The 27646-nt window shown below is 37.4% G+C and overlaps 2 protein-coding genes across 8 annotated transcripts in view; both read right to left on the reverse strand.

Annotated features, from left to right (window-relative positions):
* FKTN (fukutin) overlaps positions 1 to 6038 on the reverse strand; it is an 89123-nt gene extending 83085 nt beyond the window's left edge. For 6 of the 7 annotated variants that reach the window (XR_009519836.1, XM_060014384.1, XM_060014387.1 and 3 more), the window contains exon 1: positions 3243 to 4686. Coding sequence is in view for 5 of the 7 variants with exons in the window: in XM_060014384.1 (XP_059870367.1) it covers positions 3243 to 3514 (272 nt within the window). In the remaining 2 variants the exon portion in view is untranslated. Of the gene's footprint in view, positions 1 to 3242; positions 4687 to 6011 lie in introns of those variants that run through there. The other variant, XM_060014385.1, reaches the window with a different exon arrangement.
* Positions 6039 to 18229: 12191 nt separating this feature from the next.
* The window catches only part of FSD1L (fibronectin type III and SPRY domain containing 1 like), a 65234-nt gene continuing 55817 nt past the window's right edge, over positions 18230 to 27646 (reverse strand). The window contains exons 13-14 of the mRNA XM_060013355.1: positions 23308 to 23396; positions 18230 to 18352 (exon numbers count right to left, since the gene is read on the reverse strand). Of these exons, the coding sequence (XP_059869338.1) occupies positions 18230 to 18352; positions 23308 to 23396 (212 nt within the window). The remainder of the gene's footprint in view (positions 18353 to 23307; positions 23397 to 27646) is intronic.

Raw genomic sequence — 27646 nt, forward strand, 5'->3', positions numbered from 1 at the left:
CTACTTTTTTGAGAATCATCTTGGTAGGGATCAGTTTGAAAGAATGTCAAACGGCCTTACTTTCTTATCCCAATTCTCCCCACTACTGCCTTCTGGATCACCTCTCGATATCAGAGGCCCTTGGACAAGAAATAATCAGCCCTGACACTGAACTTAGGCTCATAAGATGATGTGTGCTAGCCTGGTCCCCTCAATGCTGCTAGATCCAATTTATTCAGGAACACTGGGGAGTGAGAGGAAGGTATAGGTGGTATGAATCAGACAGAACTGAGATTCAAATATGCCCTGCACTGCAAAATAAAACAGGAGGCTAAACTACAGAGAAGAAACAGGGTAGTCTAAATAGGCAAAGGCATGTTTTGAGATAAGGCAGCAGACTGGAAAGCAAAAGAGAAAATGCTTCTGAAGAGGTATTCAAAGTTAAGATGAAAAAAAAAAAATCAACATTTTCAGCTGCTCTAAGCCAAAAAAAAAAAGCCCAGTAGCAACAGATGCTATCCATCTTCCTTAAATACTGCTGCTCCTTTTCCTTTCCTTTCATTGCTAAATTTGCGAAAGAGCGTTAGTAGCCTGGAAGCAAAGGTTAGACTGTAAGGGTTTAAAAAGTCTCTTTATCTGCTTACCACTCATTCACTTCTTAACCCTTTGCAATGCAACCTCTCTCAATACGCTGACACTTGAAGATTAAAAAATTAATCTCTCCATTTGATACTCCAGAAAAATCATAAATATATAGTGACTCCTTTTGAAATGGCTATGGAGTACTGAGTTTTTAGACAGTGTCTGAAATGAAAGACCTAGATAAGAAAGGAAGTGAAGATAGGAAGGGACTGATATTACAGGGGCAAAGTAAAAGGGTGAAGGAAGTGGCATTGCCTAATATACCTACTATTCTGTGTTTGATATGAAATCTGGATGGATGTTCTCTTTACATTCTCTTGCTCCTAACCACTTTATTAGATATACCTCCCATATCTACTGGCTACTTACTACTTATAAATATTTCACCAGACTGTTGGTGATGTCCTCTTGAACATTCCACCAGCACCTAAAACAAATCACTGTCCACCTTCAAACCAGATTTCTTTCATGACTTGCCCCTCTATTCTGTTAATGGTATCCCTAAATATTTATGTTCAAAACAAAAGTTTTTGTGGTTCTAATTCCACGTCTGAGTCACCAAACTTACATTCTTCGTAGTGCCTCTACAAGCTGTTATTTCTTTCCCATTTCCAGTATAGTTAGCCTAATTTAAAGGCTTACTAACTCTGCCTGAATAGAAAGCCTCCTACATGCGTACAGATAGTCCCTAACTTACGATGGTTTGACTTATGGTTTTTGACTTTACAACGGTGCAAAAGTGACAAGCATTCAGTAGAAACCACACTTGAATTTTGATCTTTTCCTGGGCTAGCAATAAATGCCACGTAATCCCTCATGATGCTGGGCAGTGGCAGCGAGGCACAGCTCCCAGCCAACCATGTGATCACAAGAGGAAACAACTGGCCCTTATAACCATTCCGCTTTTAATTTGCAGTATTCAATAAATTATATGAGATAGTCAATACTTTATTATAAACTAGGCTTTGTGTTAGATGATTTTGCCTACCTGTAGGCTAATGTAAGTGTCCTGAAGATGTTTAAGGTAAGCTAGGCTAAACTCTAATGATGTTTGGTAGGTTAGGTGTATTAACAGCATTTTCAACTTACGATGGGTTTATCCAATTGAGGAAGATCTGTACTCTACCACCAGGCTTTCCTCAAAATACCCATCTTAGGGACCAAAGTCCAGTCATTTCTATAGTACCACTTTGTGTCACTTTCCCCTGCTTTCAGAACTTCTATGGCTTATTTAGTACTAATCACCTAAATGAACCCATCAATACAGTGCTTGCTCACCTCGGTGCATTTGTCTATGCTATTCCTTCTCTCTACAGTGCTTTCTCCCCCACATCCTGCCCCCTCACTGTCTTTTGAGTAGTTCAGAGCATAGGCTCCAAAGACAGACTGCTACGTTCAAATCCTGCTCTGCCACTTGCAGCCTATATGTACGTCCTTAGGCAGGTTACTTAATCTTTCTATGCCCCATCTTTAAAGTGGATCTATAAATTGTACTTGACTCACGGGGCTGTTCTGACAGACTAATACATGTAAAGCACCGAACAGTACCTAGAACATGATAACTATACAATAAATGCCAGCAATAATTAATAACTGTCACCTTAAAAGTCTACTAGTAATTCCCTTTGCTCTCAGACAACTAAAGTCTCCCTCTTTTATATCCACACAGCACTGTGTATTTGTACTATTTTTGCAGTCTTAACTAGTTATAGTTCCTTGAGACAGGAGGCTATCATACGTTTCCATATTCCCCAGTATTCCATATTCTGTAGTCTTCCACAGTAGAATTCAAGCACAGACATAGATTTTAAAAGATTTATGATGGATCTCTGCTGCCCCAAGAGCTCTGTGTGCCCAGAAGAGTATACAAAAGTATTTGAGGTAAGTGGTGAATGCGAGCAACTGCAGGTGAAGAGTGACAGCCAGAGTTTATGTCACACAGGTCAGTTTGGTTTGTTCCCTCATTCATTCATTTTTCCATTAAGTTCACAAATATCACTGAGCCCTATGTACATCCTATAGACACCAGTCAACCTGCTAGCTGTTCCGTCACAAGACTCTACAGTAGAAACAATAGATTATGCTTATTTCAAAGGCAGCAGAAAGTTGAGGAACCAAGGATTTCTTTTGACCTAAACATCATTTAATACATTATTTCATGGGTCATTTAAGAGCTACCTTAGTAGCATACACACCAGTGTAAAAACAGTGGCTGTCTTTGGGTTGGAAGGACTGTAGGTGCTTTTCTTTTTCCTTTTTATTTATCCTATGTGAATATCGATTGATTTTGTAATGAGAGAAAAAAAGTACTAAGTTTCAAAATAACTTTAAAAAAATTCTCTCATTCTGTGGCTCAATTAACAAATACTACAGCCCACACACATTATAAGCTTTAATTATCTTACTATCTTCCAATTTTTGGAGTAGTGTTAAACCAAGCTATTTTTAACTGAGTAAAGTCTTCCCCTCAAGAATGCAAGTACTTAACTGCTTGGTTGAGGATATCTGGGTGTTGATCTTAGTAAAATTATAAAGCGAATCAAACACACAGAATCAAACATAGGGCTCAGCAAGCATCAAGTACTTAGTACAAAATATAAAGTGTGAATATATGTACATACATAAAATCTGGATGGATGTTCACCAATATATCAATAATGGTCATCTCGGGGCTTCCCTGGTGGCGCAGTGGTTGAGAGCCCGCCTGCCGATTCAGGGGACACGGGTTCGTGCCCCGGTCCGGGAAGATCCCACATGCCGCGGAGCGGCTGGGCCTGTGAGCCATGGCCTCTGAGCCTGCGCGTCCGGAGCCTGTGCTCTGCAACGGGAGAGGCCACAACAGTGAGAGGCCCACGTACCGCAAAAAATAAAAATACAAAAAAATAATGGTCATCTCTAGGTGTGGGGATTGGCATGATTTTTACATTGTTCTTTATGCTTTTTTTATATTGTCCCAAAATTTTTATAATGAGCATATATTATTTTCATAAAGACAATAAAATTATTAATAAAAACAGCTGGTAAGTAGTAGTAGTGGCTTAATACCTGCTAGACAGGATCTAGATCTTTGCTACTTAAAAGTATGGTCCTCAGATGAGCAACCTCAGCATTATGTTGAAGCGTGTCAAAATGCAGAATTTTCAGGCCATACTGCAGACCTACTGATTCAGAATCTACATTTAATCTACATTTTAAGATCCGCAGGTGATTCATATTTGCATTAAAATTTGAAAAGCACTGATTTGGACACTACAGCCTTTACATGCAGGGACGATAGGAACAACATCTGCCTTCTTCATTGTACATCCCTAGCACACAGCAGTGCCTGAAACACACAAGTATTTGTTGAATAAATAAGCATGTAAATGATATTACTTCTGAATAGACAATCAGAACGACAGTGGAGACTGTATCTGTTTGAATTATTTTCTGCTAGAGTTCCCAAAAATGATTGCTTAATATTAATATTTACTGTAAATACTGTTAAATTATTTTAATAAAAATGCTGGCCCCCAAAATGCAATCCTTTTTGAAAAGGAGTCCTAGCTCATAGCCCTGAGATCTACATGTCTCCTTCAATCATTTCTCTAGTCTCCTATCCATGTGCACACCCTATACTCTTTACAATCTCTCCCTAAAAGCAAACTCATTTTCAAGATTCTAAATACCACCTCTGAGAGAAAACTTACTACTTAAGTTTCAGTCTATAACCCCATCTGTCTATATAACCAACTCTATTTCCTACACCTCAAAGTTAACAGTTTTATTCTCCATCTACTATCTCCCTGCCCCCTTCAAAGAGAATAGTTCTCCATCCTCACAGACTCCTGTTTTACAGGTTTTAGAGAAGAGAGACCACCTAATCCAAGAACATCATTTTACAGAGGAGAATAGGATCTGAAATAAATAAATGACAGCCCAAGAGGCTAGTTATTGGCAACGCAAAGCTACAATCTGCATCACCTTACTCCCAATACATTATCACATGCTAAAATTCTGACAGAATTCTCATTTTTATCAACAGCAGTTAAATTCACTTTTGAGAAACACAGGTTCAAAATAACAATCGCCTAGATCCAAGAAATCAAGTACTGTATATTGTTGACATTTCTCTCATTCCTTTTTTCTTCCTTTTCAGAATGTACTGCATTTTCTTTCCACTTGGGGTTCCTTCAACCTCTAGTGCCATACTTCCCAAATCCTCCATCCTCTCAAAGCCTACCTCCGCAAATATACTCTAAAATGCCTATTCCTGTCTTCTGTATCTTTATCTGTGGTGCTCAGCAGAGATAGCTCCTGATGACTCAAACCCTATCCATCCTCAAAGTACAGCTCAATCCCAGCCTTTTTTACTTTTCCCAATTCCTAATGCACTGCTCCATCACTCACTTTCATATTTGTTCATAGGCTGATGTTTATTCTTTGGAAACCTGCTATCTTCAAAAGTAGAAAGAACCTGTTGTTATCTAGGTCCTCCGTTTACATCTGAGAAAACTGAGGCCCAGAGAGAAGCGACTTCTCTCGTTGTGAAATTGGTGATGGTGATGAAATCTTAACTCAGTTCCCCAGATTCCTATCCAAAGCTTCGGTCATCTCTCTCTCTCTCTCTCATATGAAACTTTATTTAGCATGGCTAGCTGTGTCCACCCCATTATTAGGCACACAAAAGGGACGCTTCAGTAAATACTCCTCCAACTGAACTGAAAGCTGAACCCAGGGGGAAAGCATAAAAGAAAGGGATGGTTAATTAAATTACCCTCACTCTAGAAAACTGCTGTAGCTCCCCCACTACCCAAGGAAGCACTCCACACTCCCTCATGGGGCATCAAGGTTCGTCCCAGTTGAGACCCAACGGTAGCTCCCGCCACATTTCTGGCCCTCCCGTCTCCGCACCCATTCCTCCAGCCATTACCCTAACACGCAGTGCTGCCCAAACCTGGTAGTCCCTTTCATGCTTCTGCACCTTTGCACACACGGGCCCCACAGCCTGCAATGCTCTCCTCCCTCCCGCCGACCCCTGCCCCCGAGATCCTCTTGCAAATCCCGAGACAGCTCTCAGGACCCTATTCAAACGTCACTACCCCAGCCGGGTCCTACAAGGGTCTCGATCGGCCTCCAACACCGGACCTGTCCCGGGATGAGGATTTTACTTGCTGACAAGCCCAAGAGCGTGGGAGGGACGCCGAAGCGCACATCCACCCCGAGGTGCTCGTGGACTGCCTCACTGAGTATCCCCCGCCCGGAGCGCGCTCGACCTATGGCCTGCCTGGGCCGAGGCAAGTGCCCATTAGGCTGGAGGAATGCCCAGTGACGGTACCCGAGCCACCGGCGACACCCGCCTGAGGCGCCCACCCGTCCCCAGAGGCCAAGCCGCGCCTCTCACACCTTACCTCCGCCAACACCAGCGGCAACGCCGCTTTACGGCACTCACAGCAACCGCTGCAAAAGGGGCCGTCAAGCGCGGAGCCTTTACGTACCGGTTGGTTTGGTGTCGCAGCCGTTAACCCTGGCCTTCACCTGGTCTACTACCAACGCTGCTTCCTCACCGAAGTTTACGGAGCCCGGTGATTTCCTGGCTTTGGGGATTTAGACACGTAGCCAAAGCTCTTTTTATCTGTTGCCTAGGTAACAACTACAGCAGGGCACTGAGGCGATTTGAGATTTTAGGAATTGCTCCTAGAATTGGAGAGGCACCAGCTGAGCTGTGTTTCCCAAAGTGTGTGAGTTTGCCAGATAAAATATAGGATGCCAGTTAAATATGAATTTCAGATAAACAACGAATAATTTTTGAGTGTGCTTTGCAGAGGGATTCAGAATAACTCCCTGAACTCTGGTTTGGGTACCATCAGGTGAGATGGGAGATAGATTGGGAAACAGTAGCCGAGTTAATATTGCTCTTGTGGTTGAGGTGTCTGTGGGACGAGCAAGCTCCCGCGGACTGTTATACTCCTGTTAAGGACTAGAAATATACACATTCAATTCCGGAATTGGTTGTTTAACTGTGTAATCCAAAGAATTATTGTTAAGGATCACAGATGAATCAATTTTGACATAATCTTGAAAACTATAAAGCACTAAACAAATTACTGTAATTTGAAGTTCTTTCTACAAAAATTACTATTACCAGCCCATGGTGAAAACTGATAATACTCCCCTCATATATTTGAGTTGTTTTCTAAACTTTTTTTTTTTGCATTTTGAAATCATTTTATCATAATAGTAGAGAATGCTGGTATACATAACATACATTTATTGTAGTAGTACATATGTTGTATATACATTTTCTTACACCCTGAATTATTTTTAGTGGGCTAACTTGGTTTCCAACTTGCATGATATATACATTTTTGTGCCCTCTAGCACAACGCCACGTACCATTATGTATGTTCAATAAAGCACATGGAATCTAAACTGTTTTTTTGAAAAGTGTAAAATGAAAAGTCCTTTTCCTTCTCATTTCCCAGGGGTTATGATCCTTATCAGTTTCTTGCTTTTCCTTCCAGAAGGAACAAACTGTGTACATACAAGTTTATGCTGTATGTAACCAGATGAGGCCAGTACTCCAGAGACAAGTGTTAGTGGAAAAGGAAAAGTTGCTTTATTCAGGAGTCCAGCAACATGGGAAGATGGTGGACTGATGTCCTAAGACCATCTCCAAACTGCTAGTTAGGAGACAGAGGTTTTAAAGGCAGTGTGAGGGAGGGGGCAGTGCACGTGATCAGCTCGTGCACAGTTCTTGGATTGGTTGGCATCAAGGTGAAGTTTCCAGCATCACCAATCTTCTGGTTTCGACCAGTATGTTGTCTACGTGCTTGTGGTCAGCAGTTTTCATCTGGTGGGGGTCTGCTTCCTGTTAAAATAACTTAGGACTGTGTGTCAGACCTTCATTTATCTCTTTCAGGGAAACGGGAGTTTGATGATTCTATGTGGCTGGTTTATAGTCTGAATTGTTGCCAGTTTCCCAGCTCAACAGCTATTCTTTGTTTCTACATCTTCCTATTTCCTAATCATTCACTCTTGAGCCAGCCTTCTGAGAATCAGGGGAGGCCTGGGAGACTAAAGCTTTTCTACAATCAAGAGGCAGGTGGAGGACATGGGGGTGGGGGGGGGGAGTGTCTGTCCCAGGAACGCCCCATAGGGTCCTGCTTGGTTACAATCCCCCTTTTTCTTTGATACTCCTCAATCCTGAGGTGTGGAACAAGAAAGGAAGTAAGGTTTGGGATAGAGAGGTTAATCATAAACTCGACAGAGGAACTCAGTTTTAGGGAACTCAGTTTTATGTAGAGTCCTCTGATTACTTAAAACTGGTAGTTGGTAGGTTAATTTAAAAAGTAGGTAGAGAGTGGCACAGACTAATATATACTACCAAGTGTAAAATAGATAGCTAGTGGGAAGCAGCCGCATAGCACAGGGAGATCAGCTCGGTGCTTTGTGACCACCTAGAGGGGTGGGATAGGGAGGGTGGGAGGGAGACGGAAGAGGGAGGAGATACGGGGATATATGTATATGTATAGCTGATTCACTTTGTTATAAAGCAGAAACTAACACACCACTGTAAAGCAATTATACACCAATAAAGATGTTTTTTTTTAAAAAAAAGAAGACATAGAAGAAGGAAAAGAAAAAAGTAGGTAGCACCCAGAGGAAGGAAATTACCAAAGTTTAACAGGATCATTGGACACAGGTGCTAACCTGAGGGACCAAAGATGGTAAATTTTGAACATCAAAATGAATAACTGCTATTGATTAAACACATCAAATATATGAAAATTCTTGACTTCATGATTCCTTAAAAATGAAACTCATTAGTCATGATTGAAGATTGCCAGGGCACCACCTCACTATCCTGAAACTCGATAAAAATACCAAGTATTTATCTGGCCTTTCTTATTGGAAGAGGATTTCAGTGTAACCAAAATACTAATGAGAATTCCAGCTAATAAATGATGAATGATAGAACAATCATTGCTACTCCTAATGCCGTATGAAGGACAGCCCTCATCAGTAGAGGCTAAAATTAAGTTGAAACGTTGATGGGGAACTTTTCAATAGACGGATTAGGCTGGCACCACCTGAACCCACTGATCAATCTTTTTAAGTGGGACAACCTGCCATTATGCACTTACGGATGTGATGCAACAGAAAGTACACAGCACCACCTGTGAGGGATTCTTGCCTTGCGGGCTTCCCTGGTGGCGCAGTGGTTGAGAGTCCACCTGCCCATGCAGGGGACACGGGTTCGTGTCCCGGTCCGGGAAGATCCCACATGCCGCGGAGCGGCTGGGCCCGTGAGCCATGGCCGCTGAGCCTGCGCGTCCGGAGCCTGTGCTCCGCAACGGGAGAGGCCACAACAGTGAGAGGCCCGCATACCTCACAAAAAAAAAAAAAAAAAAAAAAAAAAATGGAACCTACATTTAACCATAACTCTAGATTTAACAAAGGCTATAGAGAATAGATCAGAATGTGGGACATTCTACAAGACAGATGCCCCAGTTTCTTTATCAATGGCATTTAAAAGGTGGTGAGGGAACTAATACAAAATCAGAGACTTAAGAGACATAACCAAATGCAAGGCATGGACCTTGTCTGGATCCTGATTTGAAAAAAGCAACCATAAAAAGATATTTTTGAGACAGCTGAAATTTTAATATGGGCTGGGCCATTAGACAATATTAATTTTGCTAAGAATGTTAATGGAATGTGGCTGTGTTTAAAAGAAAAAGTCATCATTGATGCATATTACAGTACTACTTATGAGTGAAACTTTTAAAACAAAAAAAATGACACAAACATGGCAAAATGTTAACTGATAAATCTTGGTGATGAGCATAAAGGTGTTCATTATAAATAGCCTCTCTACTCTTCTGTATGTTTGAAAATTGTCATGATAACAAGAAAAGGGAAAAATTATCAGGTTCATAAAGGGCATAACAAATCTTATTCCATGTAAAGCTTTAAAAAATGCAGTAATAGCAGAGGATTACATTAGCCAATCTTTTTTTTTTTTTTTTTTGGCTGCACTGCGTGTCATGCGAGATCTTAGTTCCCTGACTAGGGATCGAACCTGTACCCCCTGCAGTGGAAGCACAGAGCCCTCACCGCTGGACAGCCAGGGAATTCCCAACATTAGCCAATCTTTTGATTTGAACTATGGCCTTTTTAAGTGTGGATCAACTGATTAGTTTTTCTTACATAAGCCACAGTCATAATAGATCACCTGTAGTTTCTGGTGTGTTTCTTTAAAGTGGACCAGGAACTTACAGATACAAGTGAAGGAATCTCAACTCAGAGTCCTAGATGTGTATTTTTCTTTTTTGCAATCCTCTGTAATTTACAATTATCTTGGACACAACTAACTTGTCAGCCACTTGCTCTTCATCGCTAAAGTTCCCTCCACTTGAATTTCATTGGTTTATGTAATATTTAAATTATATAATTACAACAATGCCACTGGCATAACAAGTTTGGGAACAAACAGCTAACTAGAGGTATACATACCATGCAACTGGTGGGAGCAGTACTTCTCCAGCATACAAGGGGGAGCCCAGCTGTGAGTCTTCAACTCACTGTGAATCCTAGTCAGTATGCTTTAACCTGGTTAGCCAGTCCAGTTGGAGAAGGGGTACAAGGATTGGTAAAAACAGCCTCTAGTATAAGCAAACATCCATCTTTTAAAAATTATTCAGATGCTGAAGCACATACACATCCTGGCCCACCCTAACACTGTGGGGCCCGGGGCAAGAGTAGAAATGGAGGCCCAACTTGACATATATTTTAAGTGTCTAAATAGGTAAGAGTCAATCATATACACATACATATATACATACACTTCTATCTTGACAAATATTTCTTCTCAAGGAACAGAAATCTAGGTTCAAAACCGAATTCTCAGACATGTGCTGGAAGGTGATAACACGAGAACCAGGTTGGCCTGTTCTCCCCACAAGTCCCTGGGTCTTTTTCCTTTTAACGTCTAGTTACAGCTTGCCACAAGGGTCCTGGTAAGCATGAAGGTGGACACCCCAGTCTGCACATCCAAGCCCCATCCACACTCCTCCCAAACTGCCTCCCCTTGAGTCTAGGGGTATACACCTGTAGTGCAGTGCAGGATGGATTTGGGGAAGAGGCCTGCATGTGCTGTGTAAGCAAGCTTTGGGCTGGTGGGACAGGGAATTATGGGGTCCTAGCTATCTGGCTCATAGCCAGGAACACAGACTGCAAGTGGGCCTGATTTCTTAGCTCCTTCACTTTTTCATTCCATGGAGAGGCACAGCCAGAGAGTGAGGATCATGGCAGGGAACCCCTCTTGCCCAAGTCGAAGTATACACCACCCCCCATGGTATCATGCTATATATACTGTTGGACTTGCTTTTTCTATTTCATAGTATCATGAAAACCCTTCCATTAATAATATATTCTGTATCAGCTGTGTAGGGTTACCTGGAAGCATCACGATCTAATCCCATGACCTTGTGCAAAATGGGCATAAACATACTACTAGTACCATGGAGTATAAATGTAAAATGAGGTGTAGTAATGGAAACACTTGGACAGAAAAGTAGAAGGCACAAAATTTCCTGAGCTCTCACCCGAGATCCAGTGAGGCACAGTAGGACTGGTATACCAAAGAAAATGTTCTCTAATTGAGGAAGCCAATCCCCATAATGGTCTACATATTTATAACATTTTGGGAGGGAGGCATGCAGAATGTATGTAGACAAGTATATAACAACTTGTGTAGCAACTTAGAAAAGGGGAGCCTTCAGAATCTTGGTAAGCCCATTGTTCAGTTAACAATTAGGTTGTTTGTATTTTGCTATCAAAATGCTGCAATGAGTACTTATTTGTGAGTATATATGTAAGAGAAATACCTAGAAATGGAATTAAACTTTTCAAAGGTATGTATATTTAATACCTTGATATTACTTAATTGTTCTCCAGAAATGTTGCACCCATTCATACACTCCATGAGACTGGCTTCTCAATATCTTTTGTCACATTCCTCTCCCTGTGACTCAAGACTATCCAGTATCTCTTCATTCTTCTCTTGGTGAAAATGATCTTAGTTACAGGAGATCCAGCCTCATCTGGTCATAGATTGGTTTTCTTTTTTCTCCTAAACTGGTTTCAAGTTAGAATATAAATTTTAAAAAAATCTTAGGTTCTGGTTCTCTCCTAGCTACCATCTACCAAAATGTAATGCAAGATGTGACAAGCTCCAAAGACAGAAACTAAATTCCTGGTTTATGTTATAGTTACTTATAGCATGTCTCATCTTCCATCTATAGCTGCACTGTACCAAACAGCAGCTATTAGCAAGATGTGGCTCTTTACATTTAAATTACAATAAAAATTTTAGTTCCTTAGCTGAACTAGCCACATACATGGAAAGTGCTCAACAGCTGCCTATGCCTAGTGGCTACTGTGTTGGACAGCCCAGATACAGAACCTTCCATCACTGCATACAATTGTGTTGAACAGCACTACTCTAAAATAAAAATCTTTGGGGTCAAAAGTACTATGACACTTTTATCTTCTCATGCTCAACAGCACATTGTAGATATCTAATGAGAGTGGATAAAAATGCAAGCACTGAAGCAAAAGATAGCAGGAAAAAAAGTTTAATTTTTAGATGAGATATTCCAGGTGCTTTTTAAAGAACTTAACTTGGTCATTCTATACACAACATACAATCATTTCAACATACAAGTTACTCCACTTTGAATACTCTATTTTAAAGTTTAAAAAAACATTTTAAAAGCTTTGTCTTGTTTCCAAGGAAAATGAGGCAAAATGCTTATTATAAAACACTAGTTTGCAGCACTGCGTACTGCTTAATTATAAGTAGTCCATTAATGTTCGTCATCCTTAACTTAAAGGTTAAACCTGAGGAATTAGAATTTTTATTATCAGAACTGCATAGCAAAACCATGTCCAGTTGATAGAAACACCAAACAATCTGTGGATCAAGACAACCTCTAAACCATTTAATCCAATTTAAAGCAAAACAAGTAGGTTAGGAGAGATACTAAATGATATCCAGTTTGACAGTTTTGAAATGCCTCATCATGTTTTAAAAAAATGACAATGCAACAAAAGTTGTCAAATGTTTTAAGTGGGCATATTCACCTTATATCATTTATCTGATGACAGCAAACTGCTGAACCATTCCAAAACTGTTGTTTTGGAAAGAATTATTTAGGCCAAATTCAGTCTTTGCATGTGGCACTGAGCAGTCATAAATTGAAAGTGCAAATGCCGGGATGGAAACATAGCTTAAATCGTTTATTTATGCTACTATTCTACTCTGACACACTTTAATGCTGTGGGAAAATTTTTACAATTCTGTAAGTCTTAATAGAGTAACAGGCTTGATGAGAAAATACAAAAAGGCCACAAGTCATGCATAAACTAAAAATGCTAAAGGATATTTTAATTAGGCTTTCTTTTTAAAAAAAATCATGTTTCATGTCCTAGTGATACCACTTTAAACACATGCTTTGTCAAAGTAAATGGCATCTAGAGGTATCCAAACACTTAAGTCCATTATTAACTGAAAGTAATACCTTACATTTACATAGCATTTTACTGTTGTTGAAGCAATTTCACACACTCCATTTCATTTTATTCCTCACAACAGCCCTGTGAGGTAGGCTGAACAAGTTACAATATTTTATGTAAGGCAATGGAAGCCCAAAGATGATAAATGATTTAGGTAGAGATAACAGATCTAGTATATGGTAGAGCTAAGGTGATTCATTTTAAATACTTTAAAAGAAATTAAGCCAAAATATTTTTTGTTACATCCAGAAAATTTAGACTAATGGTTTTTAATATAAATTACTCCAACTTTAGCTACTATTATCTTACAGTATGAATTAGTTATAAATTTGATTTTAAAGAGTCTTCCTTAAAAGGTAAATTAGACTCAATGCTTTGGTACCTTAGAGATACTGGAAATGTTTAAAAAAAAAAAAGCATTTTCATAACCCTTAGACTCTCCAAAAAGTTCCAATACTAATAAAAATGCCTTTTACCAATCACTTACAATTTGACTTATTTTAAAACTGGCCCAAACTTAAGAAGCTCCAAGCCAAAGCAAACACATTCACCTACCTGCTGTCCTACATACTGTGAAATCCTCTATATGTCCCTTCCCAAGGACCAACTTACATTGAACGGGTAACATTAAGAAAATATATCAAAAAAAAAAAGAAAGAGAGAAAATATATCAATTTAACATAGCTCAAATGATTACAAATCAAAAGTCAGGACCTTATACTGACCCAGAACTAACAAATACTGTTTTAATTTAATAAGTGAGTAGTCTGGGGAGAAAAGTACTATGACAATCTCTGATATCTATTGAATATTTATAAGCCAATACTAACGTTTATATGGCATACCCAACAATATCTTTTCAACAAAAACATATACCAAATATAATCCACTTAACCTCCAAATTACTCAAAAAACTTAAAGTATTTACATTAATCAAATATTCCAGGTAACAAAGCTGTCATATGTGACATATCAAGATCACAAATATTTGCATAATATGAATACTGTAAGATATACACAAAACTAAAACGATGCTGAATATGAGATAATCTTTCTGCAATGATTAAGGAAACATTCATGATCTCTTATAAGTGCTCTAGTACTGGCATTATGAAATGTAAATTAAAAATAACAAATAAATTTATGGTTATTTGGATGTTGAGTAAATTTATGCTGACCATACACTTCCCTAAGAGAATATATCCGGTGTAAAAATAAAATCAAGGAAGAAAATTCTCCAGACACATTTTATGTGACTACATGTAAGTGAACCATTTTATATGCAGTTAATTAGAATTTTTTTTACAAACTCTAACATTTACTTTTTAAAATTTCTGACTTATTAGCAAAAACATTGTTTTTAAGATGCAAACTATGTCTTACCACGCAAAAGCAGCAAAACTACTATACGCACAGAAAATCACACTTCACTAATTTGGGAAATCCAAATACAAAGTATGACTGTCATATCCCAGACACATAAATATTTGTTGTATGAATTAGCCAATGAATGAACACTGACCTTACAAATATGGGGTTTTTTAAAAAGAATTATCATGATGATTTTTACATATAGTCTGTAGTTTATTTAGCCTAGATTCACATATTTTATAGAAGTCTACACTGTCTCTTTAAAATTAATACTCTGAAACAATCATTTTCCATATATATCCTTTTCCAATTTTTTCCCATGTTTCCAAAAGACACTATCTAAGTAACTTAATAATTTTATGGGAAAAGTATATATAAAAAAACTAATCATTCTAGGTAAGTCATGGAATAGAGTATCTTAGCCTAATTAAAAGATTTCATTACAAATTATTTATTCTTTATACCACCAAGGATCAGTCTCAAAAATTCAAATTATACACGATACTGTACACACCTTAATTTCATAAATGAGCAAATAAAGCCAAGCCAGTATGTCTCTTTAGATGAAAACATGGGGAAAAAATGATTGCAGAACAAATTCGGTCAAGTCTAGCTGTACAGCAGCAGTTCATGGTTTGTCAAAATGGTACAGGTGCCATCAGTTAAAGCCATGTACAGACAGGCACGCCTTTAATACTTTCAATTTGTTTACCTACACCTGGAACATTCAAAGAATTACTGTATATTAAATGTGTATGTATATTCAGTTAGTAAATGCTCGGTATATACATATTTATGAAAAGTTAAAGATGTATGTGACAGTCAGTCCGAAGAGTCAAAATGAATTGTAAAAGAATTCTTTTTCTAAAGTGCTTAAGGCAATTCCTTCATTTCTTTATCCAGTTTACTAAGACTGCTTTGGGATTCAACTGCTAAAAGAGAAAGGCAATACTAAACGTATGTTTTTTATAAAACATAATTTTTTTTACACCTGTGATAACATACATTACCGTCAACCTCTCATGCATTTCTTTTACAGAAATCAATCATGTTTGACCTGTCAAAACGAAGAGTAAAAAAAAAAAAACAATAAAGAATATTTGAAAAGGTATACCAACTTTCCATAATGTCTTCAATTGAGTGCAAAAAAATCTCAATATTTTTTAATTCAAATGTCAAAGAGAATGTTATATACTGTGTATCAAGTTAATAGTTACCTTAATTTGAGACTATGTAAATAGGCACTACAGTTAGACTATTTTCTAGTTTGAAAATAAGGGTGGCAAACTTCCTCCAGTTTAACTTAACACAAATAAACGTAAATCAACTAAGCTAAAACCCCACACATTTTGTTCTTTTTTTAGAGACTTTTAAGAAGAAGCACAGTAAAAGGAAAACCTCAGATTCTTATTCTGAGGTATAATAGTATTACTTCAAAAGAATTTTCCAAATGAATATTAGAAAACTTTATATGAAGGGTTTCAAATGATGACACGTACACAGGAAGAATAATATGCACTCCTCCAGCCCCTGATTAATATTTCCTTTTCCTCATGCCCCTGCAATAGAAGCCCCTTACCAGTATAACATAATGGTCTCTGGTTTAAATATCAGTTGACACTGCATGGGGAATGGAGCAAGAGCATGCTTAGAGGAAGAAGGCACTTAAAATTAAAGAGAGGATACAATTATATAGACATAACAGTGAAAGTTTTTAATACAAGAACTTCTGGCTTTTTCTGTGTCATTTTGTTAAAATATACGTAACTGTTCACAGAAAGCAGTTCACATAAAGTTCCACCACTAACTTACTGTTTTCAGGTTTAACTCTATGAAAAAGAATTATAACTTCCTGTTTCCTTAAGTCCTAGAACGACCCTGCTGTAGGGACATCCAAAAATTTCTTTCAAAATCTCTAGGAGAAACGAAAACCAAAATTATATTTATTTGGAGAATCAAAAGGATATCTACTGATAATGTCATTCTCTAAACTTCATTATAGTCTTTAAAATATGTCATGAGACAATGGTATAGATATGAATGTCCTCTGAAAAAATAATACCCAGTTCAAATGAAATTCCTTATTTAGATTTGTTTTACAATGAACAAAACATCCTATCAGTAAACTATAAGAGAGAATGAGCTGTTCCTATTCCACAGGGCTTTCTGTAGAAAGCAATTCAAATGTAATAAGCAGCAATGGTCACTTCTAGGGAGGTTGTCATAACACAATATACTTAAAATGTGAACGAAAGAAAGTCAACATGAGAAAGTAAAAGTTTCAAAAATAAAGGAATATACAAATCCAGACCTCTTTAAAATGCTCAATGGATTCTTAAATACTGTAATTACAACTTTCAGTTTGGCTCAAAGGACTTGTTACAAATTTTAATCAACTTTAAAAATATAAATACTCTTCTCAATAACCATGGGTATTACTCATTGTTTAACACATTTTCCCTAAGTTTGGTAAAGATTACTCTATGTTGATTTTTGGAAGAATTACAACCCTTTAGAAAGCAAATGCATGTAGCAAAAAGATTGAGAGAAAAACCACCTCTGAATAGTTATATCTGAAAAACTCATGTGCCAAGTAAGTCAGAGATTTGTAGTTTTTCAAAACAGTTGTTTAAACCATTCCATCTTATTAAAAAGCAGATTTAAATGACTTCAGTAAAGAATAGTTTTAGGCACCTGCCTTTATAACCTATTCCTCGTAGATAAAGCTTGAATAGGTAGCTTTCTCTACTTACTATACAGCTTTAATAAACTTTCATCTTCCTAGAAATGTTAAAAATCAGTTATTACCAAATTCAAGTGGGAATTTACCAAAGGTAACTACTAAAGGTAGTATTAAACTAGACAAAAAATCAGAAAATATAAAGTATTAAAAAATCTTACCCATCATCCAAAACGATGGAAAGAAAAGTCTGATTAAACAGGGTAACATATAAAGAATATCCCTTTGCAGCAGGTAAAAAACTGAAATTTGGGTGATTTTAAGCTATTTTGTCTAGAAACTTCCTATCCACTTTCTTTTTTGAGTTATAACCATAAGAGAAATATCACAATATTTGGAAAAGAGAAAATGATATTCAATCCAGTCAATAAACAAAAGAGGATATTTAGCAAACCTCAGCTTGTTTATAAAAGGGGAAAAATAAACTATTGTAAGAAAACCTTTCTAGCACCCCCAATCATTTCCATTTTTAGAAAACCACAGAGGACTGTATAGTTTTCAAGCTTCAGTTTAAGAACTAAATAACAGGTAGTGATGACATTAAAAAAGAGAAAGTACAGAGGAAAGAAGATTTAAATGCTTTTCCCTCAGGTCCTAGGGCTACCATATGTAACTAAACGTATTAGAAGAACCAAAGTAATCCAAGAAACACAAAAATGAGTTTCTATGTAACTACTTAAACACTGCCTTTTTCTCCCATTTACTCTTCAAAACATCAGTTTCTTGCTCGATGTCTGCTTGCTTCTCTGATATTGCTCAGCAGGTTCCTGTGAATGCTTCGTACTAGATGCTTGATGCTAACAGATTCCACACCTTAAAGCAGAATGTAGCAAACCTGATTTCCACCACTCAAAAATTTCTGTGATTAGTAACTGCACAGAAAAGGCCACCCATTCAAGAAGGGGTGAGGGAAGGTAAACATATTCTGAATAGGCATTACTGAGTAATATTGTTTAGGCTGCTAGTCGAACCAGTCATTCCATTTTCACTTTTCTGAAGTGTTCTCACAGCACTTGGAACCTGCATCCCAGTATTCAAAGAAAGTCCACCGCACCAAACCTAAGAAAGGACAAAAACAAAGCTTCAGTCAGATTTCAAATCAAATGAAAACTTAAATGATCCTTATATTTCTATTTGAAAGGCAAAATGCCACATAAGTGGACATTATCAAATTCCAAACTGATAACCTTTGTATGTGAACTGAGGGGAAGTGGAAAGGCTAACTCAAGAGTCTTCTAGAACCAAAGAAGTCTTTTAGACTTTCCAAGAGACCAAAGGAAGTCTTTATGATAGCAGAACCCACTGGAGCTGCACACAAGAAAGGGAAGTAAGGGCTGTAGAAATTTAGAGACTAAATTGGATTAATCTAGGCAAAAGACATTATCATTATTGATGCTAATGTTCACAACCAAGAGAAGTGCACAAAGAGTCAACTTCTTTACCCCAATTACTGCTTTAGATTTTGATAACGAGGTGTGGCCTGACACTATAGGAATTTAACACCTCTCTGTTAACAGAGTAATTCCATGAGTTTCTTCCCTAGCTTGTTAACAATAAGAACTCTTTTATAATTCTTTAAGGTTGTCAGAGGAAAATGCAAATGACAATATCCAGATACACTTGCTATATTCTATTATCATAAATGTGAATGAGTTTATGAAACATAAAACTGCTTTACTTGTGAACAGAGCAGCTGTCATTCAGTAAACTATAACTTATTTGGAATACAGTCAAGAGAATTAAAATGTGAAAATATGAATCAGTTAAGCTATCATCAACTGCCATTTATGTAGCAGACATAAGCATAAATCGAGGGAGCGTCTAGAAATTTTTTAAGTATTCCCAACTTCAACTATATCCTAAAGTATTAAATATTTACTAAGTAACTACAGCATAGTTACAAAGAATTTCCTGACCTGTGAAATGTATAACTATATAATTAACATTCTAAAATATTAATGACAGAAGGTAATGATAACTCTTAAAATACAAAAACAATACAAAAACATGGGACTTCCCTGGCGGTCCAGTGGTAAGCACTCTGTGCTTCCAATGCAGGGGCCACGGGTTCGATCCCTGGTCGGGGAACTAAGATCCCGCATGCCATGTGGCATAGCCAAAAAACAAAAAAACAATATGGCACAAATGAACCTATCTACGAAACAGGAACAGACTCACAGACATAAAGAACAGACTTGTGGTTGTTGTTCTTTATGTCTGAGGGATGGGGGGGTAGGGGAGGGATGGACTGGGAGTTTTGGGTTAGTAGATGCAAACTATTATATATAGAATGGATAAACAACAAGATCCTACTGTATAGCACAGGGAACTATATTCAGTATCCTGGGATAAGCCATAATGGAAAATAATATAAAAAAGAATGTATAGGGGAGTTCCCTGACAGTCCAATGGTTAGGATTCGGCACTTTCACTGCCGAGGCCTGGGTTCAATCCCTGGTTGGTGAACTAAGATCCCGCAAGCTGTGTGGCCAAAAAAAAAAAGAATGTATATATGTGTATACCTGACTCATTTTGCTGTACAGCAGAAATTAATACAACATTGTAAATCAACTATACTTCAATAAAAAATAAATTAAAAAATATAAAAGCAACTGATTATAAAACTACTATCTTATTTTATTGAAAATTATTTGATTTTAAAAAATATTTACTCAAAATATCTAGCACAAAGGTGGAAGGGAAAATCAATGGAGAAAGGTTAGTCTTTTTCAGTAAGTGGCACTGGAACATGTGGACATTCATATGCAAAAAGGGATAGAGAGGGTGGGAGGGAGACACAAGAGGGAGGAGATATGGGGATATATGTATATGTATAGCTGATTCACTTTATTATAAAGCAGAAACTAACACACCATCGTAAAGCAATTATACTCCAATAAAGATGTTAAAAAAAATAGATCTCAAACCATCCTCTATACCATATATAAAAGTTAACTCAAAATGGATCCCAGACCTAAATGTAAAACCTAAAATTATAAAACTACAAGGAGAAAACAAAAGAAAATATCTTTGTGGCCTTGAGTTGGGCAAAGCATGATCCATAAAAGAAAAAAAATCGATAAACTAGACTTAATCAAAATGAAAAACTTCTCTTTGAAATGTCAAGAAAATGGAAAAAAATCAGAGACTGGGAGAAAATATTTGCAAAACATTTATCTGATAAAGGATTTATCCAGAATACATAGATATCTTAAAACTCAATAATAAGAAAACAAGTAACCCAATTGTAAAAAATGAGCAAAATATTTTAAGATACTTCACCAAAGAAATTATACAAATGGGAAATAAGCACGTGAAAAAAGCATGACATTCACTAATGTAATTATAGTTTCATCATTTGGAATGAAAAAACAATGAATAAACTCACTACCTACTTTCCTGAGATAGACTCAAATTAAACATGAAATCTACCCTTTTAAAAAGCATATCTGAGGGCTTCCCTGGTGGCGCAGTGGTTGAGAGTCCGCCTGCCGATGCAGGGGACACGGGTTCATGCCCCGGTCCAGGAAGATCCCACGTGCCGCGGAGCGGCTGGGCCCGTGAGCCATGGCCGCTGAGCCTGCACATCCAGAACCTGTGCTCTGCAATGGGAGAGGCCACAACAGTGAGAGGCCCACATACCGCAAAAAAAAAAAAAAAAAAAAAAAAAAAGCATATCTGAGACTTAGGGGAAAAATAACTTTGAATTCTACATGGTAAAAATACGGTCCTTGAGTGACCAATTTGGAAAAACAGCCAAAAACAAATCATATGCAGAGGTTAAAAAGAAAATAACCTTTCCAATATCCCTAAGTATGGTACTACAAACAATAACTTTATTCACTAATCATTTTTACTTTTTAAGGGAAATCTAGGAGTCTTGGTTATTAGCATTCTTTTAAACTTATTTTATGACTTTATGGTATCTAGGGTAAATAATCATTATCAATTGTGAGATTTAAAAGTACTGTATTTTAAACCCACATATAACCTGAATACTTTTATCCTTACAGTTTAGGAGTTACAGTTGGGGGTGATTGTCGAAGAACACACATAAAAACATTCCACCAAGTCTGCAATGGAAATACACCATCCTGATCTGTAGAAGCAGCCCCCAAATTAAGGGAAGTTCTAGCCAGAATAATGATGACCTTAACTGGATTGCAGAACTCCCCACAGTGGCCTAATCTTATAGGGAAATGCAACAGATAAAGGAATTAGGAGAAGCAGTAATATTTCCTTAATAAAAATATAAATTCAAAACCAAGTTTCATTTTGTGTGGAGAATCATGACTTTTTCTCAAACTGAGTAGTCCTGAAATTATACACGTGTATATAGACATACATATATTCAGTCTACCACACATAGATAGTCATCTAATATTTTACAAAGATTGTACTGCAGTGGAAAAAGGATGATCTCAGTAAATGGTCCTGGAATAAGCAGCTATCCATATGGAATTAAAGAACATATTTCAACCCTAACATCATACCAAACATATCATTTCTATATTGTACTTGTATTGTAAATGCAGTCTATGTCTAAACGTATAAGGAAAATTTTGCTTTTAGAAGAAAACACAGTATTTTCATGACGTTGGGAGTGAATAAAAATTTTTTAGACTGAACACAAAAAGTGCTAACCATAAATGAAAAAACTGATAAACTGAGCAACATTAAAATTAACAACTTTTGGGCTTCCCTGGTGGCGCAGTGGTTGAGAGTCCGCCTGCCGATGCAGGGGACACGGGTTCATGCCCCGGTCCGGGAAGATCCCACATGCCGCGGAGCGGCTAGGCCCGTGCGCCATGGTCGCTGAGCCTGCACATCCAGAGCCTGTGCTCCGCAATGGGAGAGGCCACAACAGTGAGAGGCCCGCGTACAGCAAAAAAAAAAAAAAAAAAATTAACAACTTTTGTTCATCAAAAGACACCAATAAGAGAGGGGAAAGGAAAGCCAGAGTGGAAAAGACAACTGCAATACATATATCCGGCAAAAGACCCAGACTATAGAAATAACTCCAAAACAATCAATAAGAAAGAGGAAGAAAATCCAACAGAAATACAGGCAAAAGACTTGAGCAAGCATTTCACAAAAGAATATATCCCAACAGTCAATAAACATATTAAAAGGTGTTCAACAGCACTAATCACCAAGGAAATGCACATGAAAACCACAATGTAATATATCATACCCATTAGAAGGATAAAAATTTTTAAAAAGACAATATCAAGTGTTGATAAAGATGTGGAGGAATTCAAACTCTCATATACTGCTGCTGGTAAATTAGTATAACCAACGTCTTTGGAAAACTCTACTACAGTTGGTTACACACATACCATATGATCTAGTAACCTCAATTCTAATTATATATCCATTGGAAATACATATACATATCTACAAAAAACATTAACAAGAATATTTATAGAAGTTCTATTTGTAAATGTCTCCAAAGGGAAACCACCCAAGTATCCAACTAAATTAGAATGGGTAAATAAATTATGATATAGTCATATAATGGAAAACTATACATATACATACAATAGAAAACTATGTGAACTACCACCACATAGAAAAACATGGATAAATCTCACAAACATAATATTGAGCCAAAAAGATACTGTATGATTCCATTTACACAAAGTTGAAAAGAAGGCAAATGAATTTATGGTACTAAAACTCAAGACAGTAACCACTTTGGAGGAAGGCCATTAGGGGCTAGAAATGGGCACAATGCTGCATTTTTTGACCTAGATGCTGGTTACAAAAATGAGTGCGGTCCTATGAATATTGATCAAACTACACGCTTATGGTTTGCAGACTTTTGTGTCTTAACACTTATTTCAATAAAATATACCAAAAATATACAGACAAACACAGATTTGGGAGAGGTGGACTGGGGAAAGGGAGAGGAATATAAAGAAAAAATAAGGTATTGTGCTTCCCCAAATATACAGCATAGATTGTTCTCCTTAAAGTTGCCATACCAAATAAAATATAAATTACGTACTAACCATGAAACCAGGTAGTACTGGCTGAGTAAATTTTGTCTTAAAGGAATACAACAACTGTTTTGAGTTTGCATCATAGAAAGAAAGTTGACCTAAAAGGAAGGAGAAAAAAAAGTCTGATTTATTATTGAAAGAAAATAATAATATCTAATTAAGTCTAACATAAAATCATGCATAAAAAGTAATAACCAAATGCACATTTTGGCATTAATTTTTTTGTCACTATGAGGACTGGACTTAGTAATTCTCACTTGCAAATCAGTAGTAAACATGCTTAAAAAAAGGCCAAATCCAGTTTTCTTTCCCTGGTTTTCAAGATCTCCATAGTGCTTGCATAATCTGGCACTATTCTACTTACTCAACTATAGACTATTTATTTTATCATTATTTAACAAATGGCTTCCTTAGCCCAGTAAAAGCCATGGTTATTTCTTCTTCATTTTTATTATATAATCAGCCTTTCCACCCAAATCCTATCACCATTTAAGGTTTACTCTATGAAACTTTGTCTTCTAACTACTTGAAGCCATGCTTATACCTGAGTTTCTGAAATCATGGTATAGTTATCACCGCTTCAACTTTGTTAATTCTTAAAATCTCCTCACAGTCCATCTTTCAACAATGATCATGCAACTAAATCACTCTTTCTGACCACCTAACTGTCCAACCTGATGGCATCCTCACAACTGTTATCACTTCTTCAAACTCTTCTCTCATGACTATTCTCTTGGTTTGTTTCCTAATCCTGAGGATATCTTCTCTTTGTCTCCTATTCTAAATGTAGATGCTTAAAGCCAGAAACAGGGGTATCAACAGTGGTTAGACTCCCAGGTAGGAAACAGATCACCTCATTGCTCTTTCAAACCCATCTTTCTAGATGCTTCTCACTTAACCTCTCTGAGCCTCAGTTTCCTCATCTGTTACATGAGATTAATAATTCTGACCTTTTAGGATAGTTATAAGGATTAAGTGAGAACAATATGCAAAAGGGGCTTAAATCCATACCCAACATGTAATATGGACAACTATTTCTATTAGTGGGAACTCTTAGTGATGCTATCAAAATAGTCATATGTTAATTAAAAAAAAATAAGTGTAGATGCTTGTCCAGGCTCTTTCTCTCTACAATGCTCCCACTGCTGCCATTAAACAGAGAAGAAGAGAAAAGAAACTAACATTTATGCCTACTATTAAAGAACTGGGTGATTTATACACATTACCTCAAAATATCAAGCAACCTATATATGGTCACAAAGTTAGTACACAGCAGAGCAATAATGCTTAACTGTTCTGTGCAATATTCACTGGCCATTCGTGATGCCATTTCTAATATTTAGCTTCAGCTAAATAATACCACATGGCTGTCCTGCTGGCATCTCATCTTTCCCCAGGACTCTATGCTCCCTATCCTGTTGATGATACTATCACCCTGTTGATCACACTGGATGGAACCTCAGTCATCTTCAGTTCTTCTTTGTCTCTCCCTCCAATCCATATTTAGTTATCAAGTCCTATGAATTCTACTTTCACACCATCAAATTAATTCTTCTTGATTCCTCACTGCTCAGATCCCTCTTACCACTAATCACTCAACAAATACTTATTAAGGGCTCACTATGTGAAGCACTTGTCAGGCAATAAGGACATAATACTTAACAAAACAGACATGGTCCTGTCTATATAAAGACCACCTCCTTGAAAAGTCTTCCCCTATCAATGTTTGCAGTCTCTTCTACATTCAACCATTTACTCTCTAATATTTCTAAAACTATATTACAATCATATGACTACAGTTTTCTAAAATGAACAGAAGCCCCCCCACCAACTACTAAAAAAAAGACTAGCCTATTATTATTCTTCAAGGCCCTCAGAATCTGATCCCATCCTACATTACAATTTCTTCCTATACCCTATGCTCTAGGTTAACAATTATACTTCTTACTACTATCTTTAAGGAACCACCAAGTGTGGGAAAAGAGAAGATAAGCAAATGCTATCTTGGTAGTTGAAAAAGAAAAAAAAATGTACGCCAATAAATTTACTAGTTATCCTGAGGAAAATATTTATCTGATTCAAAAGGAGTAAATAAAAAAGATGCAGCAAAACTGACATGCCATCACTATCACTAAAAATAGATCAAACCAAAATCAATTTGTTTACTTTTTTGTTTGAGTAACCAGGTTGATGCCTCATGGAATCATCTGGACACAATGTTAACTAAAATGGTAAAATTTGGTTTTATTAGCTCTAAGTGTCAACTTGGAGAGAAGCATTTAGGGAATTACTTTTGTTCCCTAGTTCAACAGTACCTCATCTTCAAAAGTTTTATAAATATTTAGATGACAGTAGAGAAGATACTTATCAAATACCTAACTCAAAAAGCTTAAAGAAATTTTGCAAAAAATAACCCCACCAAGTTAATTTTTAGATGATCTTAACAGGAGGGAAAGATTGGCCAAATCTATTAAGATGAAACTTAAGGACAAATATAATATTCTTCATTTGAGTTATAAACAACAAAAAAACACCCCAACACTGACAATATAAGAGAAAAAAAGATAATCTGACAGAACTGCATGGAAAAAGATCTAGTGGATTAGCTGGCTACAAGCTCAATATTGATCTACAGTGCTGGTAAGTCATATTACTAGAAATTATGCGGCCAAATCACTAACCTATGAAGGTCAGAAGTTGTGTGTTCTACTTTGAGAACCAATCTTTAAAATATATAGACATAGCATACAACCACAGGAGATAATACGGGTTTGGAAAAATTAAATTATAAAAGGAACAGTTAATGGTATGGGGAATGTACAGTCTGGTAAAACAGGGCAAGAGAAGCAATGTTAGTAGTTTTTAAACAAATAAGGATTATACAGTAAGTCCCTTACATACGAATGAGTTCCATCCTGAGAGCGTGTTCGTAAGTCCAATTTGTTCCTAAGTCCAACAAAATTAGCCTAGGTACCAAACTAACACAATTGGCTATATAATACTGTACTGTAACAGGTTTATAATACTTTTCACACAAATAATACATAAAAAACAAACACAAAAGTAAAGAAAACATTTAAAATCTTACAGTACAGTACCTTGAAAAGTACAGTTGTACAGTACAACAGCTGGCATACAGGGGCTGGCATCAAGTGAACAGGCAAGAAGCGTTACTGACTGGAAGAGGGAGAGGAGGTGGGAGATGACAGAGCTGAAGGATCGTCAGCAACAGGAGACGGAGGGCAAGCCGCAATTCCACTCAGGCCTGACGTTGATGGCAGAGGTTCTGGTTCCTTGCTTGATTTAATTCTATCTACTCTCTTGAAAAAACGATCCAGTGATCTCTGGGTAGTAGCTCTTTTTTTCTCATTATAGATGACATGGTAGCACTGGATTGCATTCTGAATTCTGCTGCAACCTTTGGATACCGTCTACGTTCCGGTTCTGTGCCTCCAAAACTAACAGTGCCTCCTCAAATAAAGAAAATCCCCTCGCCATTTCCTGCATCATGAATCTCTTCAGTTTTTCGGTTACTTCTTCTTCCTCTTTTCTCGTCGTCCTTTCTCTGGGCCTCCAAAACTAACAGTGCCTCCTCAAATAAAGAAAATCCCCTTGCCATTTCCTGCATCATGAATCTCTTCAGTTTTTCGGTTACTTCTTCTTCCTCTTTTCTCGTCGTCCTTTCTCTGGGCCTCCAGTTCAATCAAGTCTTCATTAGTAAGCTTCTTGTGTTGCACAGCAAGGAATTCATTGAAGTCATCCTCTTGCAGATCTAGCGCCAGCTACTCGCTGAGGGTCACTAAGTTGCTGAAGACTTCTTTGGACTCCTCATCCACGTTCTCAAATCCACGAAAATCATGAACAAACCGTGGGCAAAGGTTCTTCCAAACCTCATTCATGGTGACGGCCATAACCTCACGCCAAGCAAAGTCTGTATTTTTTACGACCTTGTAGATGTTACAGTCCTTCCAAAATTGCTGCAAGGTTGTTCCTGATCCGTCACTTGCCTTTACTGCCTGATGAAAAGTGTGATGTAAATAATATTTCTTAAAAGTTGGTATAACTCCCTGGTCCATAGGTTGGATGAACAACATAGTATTTGGTGGCAGATGCACTACTTTGAGGTTGGGATGAAAGTTGTCCATGAATAGGGAGCGGCCCAGAGCACTCTCAAGCAGCAAAAGAATGTTGAATGGGATGTCCTTTGCCAAGCAATATTTCTCTACCTCCGGGATAAAGTGGTGGGAAAACCAGTCCTGGAAAATGATCTGTGTAACTCAGGCTTGGGGGTTATTACTCTTCCACAAAACAGGAAGAGAGCCCTTGGCTGTGTGTTTAAGGGTTCTTG

Source organism: Delphinus delphis, chromosome 6, assembly GCF_949987515.2.
Source record: "Delphinus delphis chromosome 6, mDelDel1.2, whole genome shotgun sequence".
Taxonomy (NCBI): domain Eukaryota; kingdom Metazoa; phylum Chordata; class Mammalia; order Artiodactyla; family Delphinidae; genus Delphinus; species Delphinus delphis.